At 35.0% G+C, this 12,317-nt stretch overlaps 1 protein-coding gene across 1 annotated transcript; it reads right to left on the reverse strand.

Moving 5' to 3' along the window:
• Positions 1 to 1,095: 1,095 nt before the first annotated feature.
• LOC116009680 lies at positions 1,096 to 2,185 on the reverse strand. The gene has a single exon (XM_031248799.1). It carries the CDS (start codon positions 2,001 to 2,003, stop codon positions 1,302 to 1,304), a length of 702 nt encoding a protein of 233 aa, XP_031104659.1. The 5' UTR covers positions 2,004 to 2,185; the 3' UTR covers positions 1,096 to 1,301.
• Positions 2,186 to 12,317: the final 10,132 nt, after the last annotated feature.

The following is a 12,317-nucleotide window of genomic DNA, read 5'->3' on the forward strand; positions in this document are numbered from 1 at the left end:
GTAGTTAAACATAGGTTGTGGCGTGTTTTGTGTATTCGAATGTTAGGAGGATGATTTATGTGTAATTGTATCAATATTCTGTATATTCACTCAAGTCATTTTGTATATTCTAGACAAGGATTCTGTGTATTATAGACAATGAATTTCCTGAAATCATTCGTATCCGCATCCACTAACATTAAAACGACGTTGTTGCGGACCAGGATCCACAGTGCACTGTGGACCCTGGTCCACGATATAACGATTGAGCAACAAGCCGACAATGGCCTCAAATACTGCCATAGCACTCTGCATTGCATGCTAGTTTTGTATGTGACACAAAGGCTGCCATCGCTTCCAAACTGTTTGAGACTCTGATTATTGCTTTTATTTTGCTGGAGTCTATGCTCTTAAAACATGCATATCTTTTAATTAGTTTACGGTTTTCTGGTGAACCATAATTAAGGTTGGCCTACATTGTTACAAGTCTTTGTCTAACCAAACCTACTACTGCACATGCAGTTATGCAAATTCATACCACGCAAAACTGTCTTACATTAAATGTCTTGCCGATTAGCTGCAGCTATCTTTTCCTTAAGAAATAAACAGAGAGAAACGTGCACTTATTTGAGCATAGCAGTATTATTAGTGGATTTTTTGTACAATCCAACTAAATTATTCAGACAATTAATTTAATAATCACAAATTTTAAGTTTTACATTCATTGAGAGCAGTCTAGCCATTGATCTTCTTATTTTTAACCCGTCGTCAACTATGGACAACTTAAACTAATCAATTTAACCCATTGTGACCCTTTGCCGACTAACATTAAGATTTACACTGTGCAAACTCTCAAATAATGATGATAAGTTTCCTTTGTTTTCGTAAAAAGTTTATTAGTGAATTTTTTGGACAACTTAGCTAAATTAACCAGACAATTAATTAACTTAATAATCACAAATTTCAAGTTTACTCTCAATAAGAGTGGTGTATTAATATTGGTCTTCTTATTTTTTATCAATCACTATGGACAATGGATTTAATTCATTGTGATCCTTACCGAGTAATATTGAAATATACACCACGCTTACCCTAAAAAATAATGATGAATTTCCCTTGTCATCCTAAAAAGTATTATTAGTGGAGTAGACCTTCTTCCCATCTAAAATTGCCAAAAACAAGTAAGTACCTCCATGGCCAACCAACAACAAGAAGTTATTAAAACAGAGATTGCACAACATAATAATAAATCATTTATCTTCAATTCACACCTAGAATCAAAGCAGTAATTATAGACTTTAATTAAGAGTAGTTGAAGATTTTCAGGTGGGTTTCAGGTTCTGAAACATCGAATCCCACTTGATGTCTTCTATGGTGGGTGACCAGTACTTTCCGTCACCGGCGCCGCCCATCTTCTCCTCGTCGTCCTCGTCTTCGTTGTAACGAAGATTCGGGGAGCTAGAAGCGGAGCTGTAGCTCCAAGCATCACGATGATCCACCAACGGGCTCCCATTCGTCAACATCATCAATCTTCCCTCACCACCCAAAACCTTATTAGTACGAGGAGTTGTGTTAACGTTATTAGCAATCATCCTCGGCGCCCATTCTTGATTATTATTAGTCTTCTTCCTCTTCAACATGGCCGCCTTCCATCTCAGACTGCAATTCCTCGCCGACACGATCGTGAGGCTGCCGGGGGAATCCTCCCGGCGAATCCAACCCCGGACCTGCTTCGCCAGATTCTTCCTCACTTGCTTCACCGCAAACACCAGCCACAAAATCTTCTGCTTCGAACTACTACTACTGTTACTGTTACTGTTACTGCTTCTGCCCTTTTCTTTCCTGGCGAGTTTGAGGATTTCTAGCCTGTGTTTGGCGACGGAGACGCCCATGCTTTGGAGGAATTCATGGTTGAAGAAGGGTATGTCTTCTTGGTTGAGTTCGTTGTGGGCGAAGGTGAGGGCGTAGTCGTAGACGAGAGAAGGTTCGAGGGTGGATTTGGAGAGCCATGAAACCCAATCCATGGTGGATGGGATTTGGATTGAATATTGATTGATGATTTGATGATGATGATGATGATGATAAGATGGAGTTTCTTGTGCGATGAAAAAAGGTTATTAAAGAGCGTTTCTTTCTTTGGTTAGGGGGTAGTTGAGTTCAGAATGACAAAAGGGGAAGAGGCTGTGACCTCATTAATTAAACCCATGTTCACGGAAGAAATGGCTAAAATATGATCACTCTTCCTTCCATTAAGTAGCACCCAACCCTAATTATAGCAACAAGAATACTAAGTACAAACCCTGGCCTTGGTGCAGTGGTTCATCACCTAATTTAAAGTTACGATTGTAGATGGTGGTGGGAGAGTTCAAATTTGGGTATATGAAAACTAAGGTAAGACAGGTAGGCAGTGGATTGATTGCGCGCAACTCGTGATTTATCTTTGCAGAGTGATTTTGAAAATTAAGATTTTTACCAAAAGAGGTTCACTTTAAAGATGAGTAAATTACTTAATGAAACTATTTTTTTTCTAGACATGTATGTCTTTACTAGTTTAAAAAGTATGAGTGTGTGTGTGTTTTTTATTTTATTTTTAATTATCTATATCAATTTATTTAGTATGAGTCTGTGTGTGTGCGCTTTTTTTTTTTTTTTTAATTATCTATATGAATTTATTTATGTATAAAATTTTATATCATTTTTGTTTTTCTTAAAATATAGGATCCGTGGACCCTTGGGAGAGTATTATACCGCCTGTCACGGCATAGAGAATGCGACTAGTCCCACTAATTGTACAGTTGTTTTGAGCATTAAATACTTTAGCATTTCACATGCATGCATGTCATAAAGTATTTCCAGTTTTGACAATTAACCTCGCATTGGTGTGTTGTTAACTGTTTTCCTTATGAAACCAAACATTTTATTTTCTTAATTCTTGCCCACAAAAAATGAAATTCTCTTATCATCATACCCATATACCATCTCTAACAAAATAATAGAAGGATAAATCACGATAATTCAGTAACCCATTTGGTAAAATATCGGTGCATGTGTGCCCACAAGATGACTAAAATTATATGTTTATCTCGAACCTGATTTCAATATATTTATATTAAAATAAAACTTGCATGCACTCCAAATCGTCTCCCAACACCTGTGTACTATAATAACAATTGTCAACTCAAGCGCTTATCCCTATCTCAAAACTTATACGGAGTAGTTAATAGTGAATATGCAATTTTATTTATTTATATTTTCGTAGCATAAGCTCCATGTTTCAATGATAAGATATTGAATTTGACCCTTCAAGCCTCCATCGCATAATAAGGTATTTAAGTTGTACAGGTTTGAAACAAATTAAAATTAATAAGTAGAACTGACTCTATAGCTATGTTGGCCTGTTGGAAAGGAAATATGAACGGAACATATTAGTCAACTTATTTGATTTTTTAACAAACTAGAGCAAATTATTTGACTTGAATAGATTGAACATAACATGATTCTCGGATATTGTTGTCCTAATCTATTGACTTGGTCGGGTTGGAAAGCACCACTTGTTTATTTTGAAGTATCCTGCACTCTAAAAAGTAGAAGTATGTGATATGGGCCTAATAAAAGATTGATTATGGGCCTTGGCACATATAAAATTGAGCAATTAATTTCTACCTATTATTGGGCAAATCATTCACAACGTTATTGGGCCAGGAGAAACCAACCACTTGATTTTAGTTTAATATCAATTGTTATACAATGGACCATGGTCCACACAACGCTATATGGATCATGGTCCAATATGATTTTCAAATTAGTAGTAAAATAAAAATAATACTTTAGTGTTACTAAAATAAACCTAATGTGTGTGAAAAATAAAGTTAAAAATAGAGCTCATGCAATAACGTAAATTTTCAAATAAAAATGTAGTAAGATTAAAATGATACTTTATAGTATTGCTATAATGAAACTAGTGTGTGGGAAAAATGAAACAAAAAAATAGAACTCATACAATAACATATATTGTCAAATCAACATGATGTGTATTTAAAAGTATACTTCAACATTACTATAATTAAACTAGTGTGAAAATGAAACTAAAAAAAATAGAGTTCATGCAATAACATATATTGTCAAATGAAACTGTAGTAGAATCAAAATGATACTTTAATGTTGTTATATATAATAAAACTAGTATGCAAGGAAAATGAAACTAAAAATAGAGAAATATTGTCAAATGAAACTAAAGTGTAATTAAAATAATAAGTCATTTTACTTTATGGTCTATGCTGCTACATGGACCATGGTCCACAGTAAAATTTTCCTTATTATGTAATGTGGACAACAATCCGTATTACAATTTACAAGGTAGATCACAAAAATATAGATTCATTTTTAGTATACTAAATGTTCATTTTTAATAGAGTAAATACCTAAAATGGTCCCTTGACTATAGCATAATTCACAAATTGATCCTCGACTATTGATTGAATCCAATTAAGTCCTTAACTTTTCAATTTTTACCCAATTAAGTCCTCCGTCTGTTTGACTTTTTGCTGACCGTGATCTTTAAGGATATATATGTAATTTCATGTTCAAAGCTCAATGGACCCAATATTAGGGAATGTTTGAGTACTGCCACCACTCTCCCTCTCCTCTCAGACCACCATTTCTGAGCTCTCTCCCCTCTCTGCAAATTTCACTCCCACCATTGCAGACCCAGAGAAGATCCTTTACCAGAGCGTCAATGGCGTCTTCTCAGTCATTGGGGATAGGCCAAAACCACCCAGCTACGTCGCTGCTATCCCACTCCCCCTCTTTCGCCACCTCTGCTATGTCGCCCACCTCTTTCTTAACCCAAACTACGATTATCAAGACTGGGTCTGGGTTTGGATCAGCAAAAAACCGAGCTTTCTTCTTCTTCTTCTTCCTCTCTTTCTTCACTCTCCCTTAAGAACAAAACCAAGCTTCTCAAACCCACTTCAGACTCTTCTAAGGTTTCCCAGAAGAATCAGTTCAAGAAGCTGAATTCTACTTCCAATTCATTGAAATTGAAAGCCTCAAATTCAACCAAAACTACCAAGAAATCCTCATATCTAACCAAGCTTAACTCCTATTTTTCCAAGAACAAAACCAGCAATGCTGCTGCTCAAGCAAAAGGACAGCCCAAATCCCAGCTAGAAGAGAAGCCTTCGACCAAACTCCAAGAACCCAAATTGCAATCCACCAAGAAAAGCTCCTTCGGTGGCACAAAACCATACTCGATTGACGAAGAACAAGACAACTTGATTTCCGAGTACAGAGACATGCCTCTCATCTCCTTCGCCTTCATCTTCATCCCTCTCATCCTCGTCTCCCTCATCTTCAACCGCTTCAAAGTCTATTTCTCCCTAAAAAAACTCATCATTTTCGTCCAGATTTACCTCGCCATTTACTTCTCCATTCTCTGCCTCTCCTCGTTGGTCACTGGGCTCGAGCCGCTCAAGATTTTCTACGCTACGTCGCAGTCCACCTACGTGGGATCGAGGTGGTTTTGGAAGTTGAGCAGATCTGATAGTAGATTCAATTCACGCTTTTTCTTCTTTGCTCAATCCTGGCTGACCACGATCGCCGCTGGTCGCGATGGAGTCGACAATGGAAGGCCGACCACGATCATCCCTGGTCGCGATGGAGTCGACAATGGAAAGGGAGACAAATAATAGAACGACGACGTATTTAGGTCTTCATTTTAGGGATGGTTTACTGTATAACTAAGGAACTGATGAAATTACTAAATTGACCTCAAAATTGACAGGCATTTAAACGGAAGAATTGACGGAGGACCTAATTGGGTAAATTTTGAATAGTTGAGGATTTAATTGGATTAAATCAATAGTCAATGATCAATTTGTGAATTATGCTATAGTCGAGGGACTATTTTGGGTATTTACTCTTTTTAATATACTACCAAAAAAATAAACACATAGTACGCTAAAAATGAATATTTATTAGTAGTCAATTTTAAAATGTGGACCATGATACAGTGTACTTTGTTGTAATTGTGACCATGGGGCATGGGCGAGTTCTAATTTGGAAAAAATGTAGGATATTATCTAAATTTGAACCATTGTAGTAAGGCTATCCTTATCCCTGCAAATAGAGCTGTCAAAACGGGCCCAATCCGTCGGGTTGGGCCCGTTTACCCGTGCTTTTGGGCGGGTTGGGTTGAAGAAATCCCAACCCGGGCCGTATAACCCTGTTCCCGGCCCGTTTTCCGACCAACCCGAGATGGGCCAGTCCGTATGGGCTGAAAACATAAAACAAAAAAACAAAATAAAAATTAATTAACGGGTTGGCCCGTTTAGCCCGTCATACATGGGTTGGGTTGGCCAAATCCCAACTCGTGGGAAAACGGGACTGTTCTCGGCCCGTTTTCCGACCAACCCGAGATGGGCCAGTCCGTATGGGCTGGGCTGGCCCGTTTTGACAGCTCTACCTGCAAATCTCTCTTACTTTCAAAAATGGGTCACACTTTCATATTATATTATAAATATAATAATAAAATAATATTAAAAGAAATAATAAAAATTACAACAAAGGAAAATGTGAAATGATTGGTGGACAAAGCTGCCACATTGCTTCTCTCTCTCCACTTGCTAAGTTATCAATTTCTCTCTTCCTTTGCTATCCACGTAGGTTGAAAACTAAAAAAAAAAAAAAAGCTATCTATCTTGCCATATCATTTAGCAAGGCATTCAATTTCTGGGATGAGGTTAATCTAACAATTTATAAATAATGTATCATGGTACACCTTATAAGATAGAACAATTGTATAGTAGTTGGAAACCGCTTTATTTATTTTCATCACATCTTCTAATTTTCAAATTTCCTATTTTTCAATCTTCAAATTTGTAAATTTGAAGTTCCAAATTCATATTTTATAGTCCAAAACTTATTATTTGATTTGAATTTTCAAATTTAAATATTCGTTATTTTTTTTTAGAATAAAATATTCGTTATTTATTATAATTATATTTTTGTTATTATATATATACACACACAATGTTTTTTGGGTCGAGGTTTTTATTATATTAAGGTTCAATTTCTACTGCATATAAGCAGGCCCGGCCCTGGGCAGTGCAATTTGGGGGCCCCATTTAAAAAAAAAATTTGTATATAGAGGTCGTAGAGGATTACATGCTGGAGGTTATTTATACAGTAGGTTTAATTAACTTTTATTTCCTTTATGAATTTAATAATTTATGGTAGAAATTCCTTACTGATAGATTTGATTACGTTAATTATTTAATGGTTATAGTACAATTCTTTTACGGAGACAGATTCTACAATGCACAGTAACTGTTTAATTCCAAGTTAATCCAACAAGTTAATTTGATAATCACAAGATTTCAAAATTCTCTTGTGAGAGCCTTCTAATAGCTTTCTTAATTTGACCGATCAACTATAAACAATTTAAGCTGGTTATTTCAATTTAAGCTGGTTATTTCTTTGTGATCATTTGTTGGTTATTAGCTGACATACAAATCATTTTAAAAATTGCGCATCAATTTCCCATCACCGCTCCGCTAGATAATTCAAATATTACTATATTAGTACATTATAATAATTATAGCGGAGCTTTTTTTTTTTTTTTTATTTGAATGATGATTATCACTTTTTATTTTACATAATGTATCAAAATAATTTTTTATAGTGCAATTGAGCTTTCTTGGTGGATGATTTTGCATCTAAATGTGCACGACACATGTCACTTTTTAAATGAAATTTAGATGCATTTTTTATACAATATTTATATTTTGAATTTCTAACACAACTTTTTGAACAATTATTATTTATATATAAAAATTACTTTAAAAAGGGTCCAGTTTAAGATATTGCACAGGACGCCAATTTTTATTGAAACGGCCCTGCATATGAGTTAGTTCGAACTAGAACCATGCATGACCATCTTTTAAGTTATTGTTGTTGTTGTAGGTTTGACTGCCGCGAGTACGGCGGAGTTATACTACCGTAAAATAAGAGAATTAATGAAATAAAAAAAATAATGAGACAAAGTAATTATACTTGCATTAAAATCAAAACCCTTTACAATGTAACTATAAGAGTATTTATAAAAGATTAATGAACCTTGAGAAGGAAAGAAAGAAGAAATTAACAACTTTAACTTTAGGAAAATTAGTTAAACTGTCTAAACCGCCATAAATACTATCTAATATGAATTAGAAAAGAATCTCACCAAATCCCCTAAGATTCCCCGCGAATCCACGATTCGCCACCCATGAGTGTCACACCCAGTCGGGCCCTGCAACCACCTACACCAGGTGGGCTGCTCGGGCATAATTATAATATTGTATGATATGATATGATATTATATTGTAAACTTTTATTTTAATAGTATGTATGTAAAATTTTCAATTTTAAAATTTATAATCTGTTTTGAAAAAAAAATTTGTAGTATCACAAAAATAGAAGAATCATATTGTTACCCGCTAGAAGGACTCCCCTATTTTGGGTTGAGAAAAAAAAAATCAATTACGCAACCGATGATTGATAATCAAATTGATCAAAATTTTCAAATATTAATTATAAAATTTTCAAAGAAATCAAAATATTCATTACTTTAATTTTTCAGTCAATTACATCTTAAAATTTTATATTATTTCAATTTTTTTGAAAGGGATATCATTTCAATTATTCCCCACACGGCCACCTTTCCCATTCATCACGAATTCACAAATTCAATTCCACCACTACATTCGGAAAATTCTTTCTTCAAACACGCGCATTAGAGCCTTTTTCTAAACCTCCAAAGTTCAATTAGCTGTGAAGTAATAAGTACTTTTGATACTCTTATTATTTTCAAACTATTAAGTCTATAATATCTACCATGCATGTGATATTGATCATATTTATGGAAAACAAAATTTTTAAAAAAAAAAAAAACAAAAGAAATTCATTCTCAAATTAAAATAATTTAGCTTATACAATAATTTTCTTTGTCCCAATTAAATGAAAATAAATTTTTGGGTTAATTTTGTTGCCATTTTCTAGCTTATAGAGGATTAATCATATTGAGAATATAATATATAAACATAAACGTACAATTCAACTAACAGCTTAGGCTTTTAGTTGATATGGAACACGTACTTCAATTTGATATTAGAAAGGTCATGAGTTTGATTCTCCGCCTAAAAAAATAGGCAACACATGCGCCACTCATTGTTTAGTTAGGTGTATGTGAACCATGGTCAACATAGTTGCGTTGATCATACTATCAAATAATGTATTTTTAGGATATTAAAAATTTACATTATATTCAGGGAAAGTACATTATTTGAGTACTGAAAGTATATTATTTTGTATAATGTACATTCAGTACACAAATAATGTACTTTTAATATATTAAAAATGTACATTTTGTTATGATCCACATAGCACTTTATGGACCATAGTCCACACAGCTGTGTGGATCATGAATATAAGATACATTTTTAATATACTAAAAGTACATTATTTTTTAAATGAAGGTACATTATATGATATATATATATATATATATATATATATATATATATATATATATATATATATACTTTCAGCATTTAAATAATGTATTTTCAGAGTTTCAGATAATGTATTTTACGTACAAAAATAATGTACTTTTAATATATTAAAAATGTACATTTGTTTTATGGTCCACATAGTTGTGTGGACCATGGTCCATGCAATTATGATTGGTAATTTGCCCTCTTGTTCTTAATGGGCTTCTAAATCTGGGCCGCCCCATAAATAAAAGATACTTTTTAAATATAACAAATGTACATTATTTGAATACTGAAGTTGGAAGGTAGATTGTTTTGTATATTATCAAATAATGTACATTCAGACAATCAATACATAAATAATGTATCTTTTTTTTTTGAGGAAAAATAATGTATCTTTAATATATTAAAATGTGCATTTTATGTTGGATATTTATATAGTAATGGAGATTAATGGTTCAGATGTCTACCATGCAAGCTTATATAATATTTGGAGTTGAGGAGTTGTAAGTATTATTATTTAGTTTGGTAGAGATGATTTTGGATAATCGAGAGATACCTCGAGAGGTCAGTTTATTCGAAAGATCAGTTCGCGGAACATCGTTGTCTCGAGAGATAGGAATGTTCGAGAGATACATCGAGAGATCAGTTCGATTGACAGATGTCCCGATGGTCTTTATGCAAACTTCCAACTCTCGAGAGATGCGAATCTGTAAAGCTTTCTGTGACTCGAATGCTGATGTGCTAGAATGTGCTTTTGACACGTTTTTCATGCATGAGTACGTAACTAACGTGAATCAGATTATCCTATCCAAAATCAGTTTGAATTTCAAATATATGGTTGAAGGTGGTTTACCAAACAGCCATAAACTTCCAGTAACTGCTCCCGATGCTTAGAATTTTCTCTATAAATTCGAGGGGGTGTCATATGATGAACGGGGAAAAAGGTTTTGCATTCTATCAAGATATTTCACAGTTCAACACTCTACAGAAAGTTTCTTTTAGAGCAACAAAGAACTTTGTTTCATCTTCTTGTATCCCATAAGATTTAATCTTGAAACCTCGTTGCTTGTATAGAGGGAAGATTAAAAGCTTATAGGAAAGTGTTATCACGCCTGAAGATTCCCTTTTTCTCTCTGTTCATCTATTTTCAAACCTCTTTAAACCAACAATCTATAAGCTTTTAATCCTGCTTTTGGAAAAGATGAATGCTGGGTTCCTTGACTTTGCTGTTAACATCCCAAAGTTGGAACACTTTGAAGGCGTGGGATTTCGCAGATGGCAAAAGAAGATGAAGTTTCTCCTTGCGGCCCTGAACGTGGCATATGTGTTGAGCACCCCGAAGCCAGTGGAACAAGAGAATGAGACGTTAGAAGCTACCCGTCGCCGGCTCAAGTGGGAAAATGATGATCTCGCCTGTCGTGGTCATATTCTGAACGGTATGTCTGACACCCTCTTTGATATTTATCAATATGAGGAATCCTCTAAGGACCTGTGGGATGTGCTTGAGGCAAAATATATATCTGAGGATGCCTCTAGCAAGAAATTCCTAGTAAGTGAATTCAATGAATTCAAAATGGTGGACAATCGTTCCGTCATGGAACAATTCCATGAGATTGTCAGGATCCTTGGACAGATAAGGCAACATGGCATGAATATGGATGACTCCATTGCCATTGCCAGTATCATAGACAAGTTGCCACCCTCATGGAAAAAGGTACATTGTTCCTTGATGCAAAGAAAGGATGAACTTACCATGGAGCAACTGGCTTCTCACCTGTATGTTGAGGAAGGGATCAGACAGGAGGAAAGTAAGAATAAAGGCGGGGCAAGGGTCACCGGGGCCTCGGGTTCTACCATCAACTTTGTTGATGAAGGCAAACCATATAGGAACCGCAAAGGGAAAGGGAAACCGGGAAAGGTCACCAAAACTTCTAAGTTTAAGAAGAATGGAAAAGGAAGAGGGATGGCTTCTGTTAGATGCTGGGTGTGCAACGGTCCACACCTTAAAAAGGACTGTGACGTTTGGAAGATTAGAAAGACACAAATGGAAGGTAAATCTTCTGGTGAACTTGGCCAAGTAAGTGGCCAATAGACACAAGGTAAATTCATTAATCTTGTTTCTGATAGTACTGAAAACTTCATTGCTAGATATCTGAAATTTGGGTCATGCAGTCTGATGACTCGTGGTGGGTTGACACTGGGGCAACCAGGCATGTCTGCAAGGATATAAATCTTTATAAGATTTATAAAGGTCTGGAAGATGGTCCAAGCCTGTACATGGGAAATGATTCCATGGTGAAGGTGAAAGGGATTGGACAAGTGGAGTTGCTTCTCACGTCTGGAAAGAAGCTGACTCTCACGGATGTGTATCATGCCCCAGATGTTAGAAAAAATTTAATTTCTGGCATTGTATTGAACAAGTGTGGTTTTAAACTTGTTTTTGAAGCAGATAGGTTTATCTTATCCAAGGCCGGTATGTTTGTAGGCCAAGGATATCTATGTTGTAATATGTTCAAATTGAATACTAGTAAAGTTGATGGTTCTGTGTATACAGTGTGTTCATCATCTTTATGGCATTTTCGTTTATGTCACGTAAATTATTTTCGTTTATCTGACATGGCTAAAGATGGATTAATTCCATCATTTGATTTGAACAAGGAACCATGCAGTGCATGCATGCTAAATAAAGTTACTAGGAATCCCTTTCCTAGCATAAAAAGGAATTCAACCTTGCTTGAATTGGTGCACAGTGACTTGTGTGACTTTTATAGCACCCCTTCCTTGGGAAATAAGAAATATGTTATC

This window comes from Ipomoea triloba, chromosome 2, assembly GCF_003576645.1.
Source record: "Ipomoea triloba cultivar NCNSP0323 chromosome 2, ASM357664v1".
Classification (NCBI taxonomy): Eukaryota; Viridiplantae; Streptophyta; class Magnoliopsida; order Solanales; family Convolvulaceae; genus Ipomoea; species Ipomoea triloba.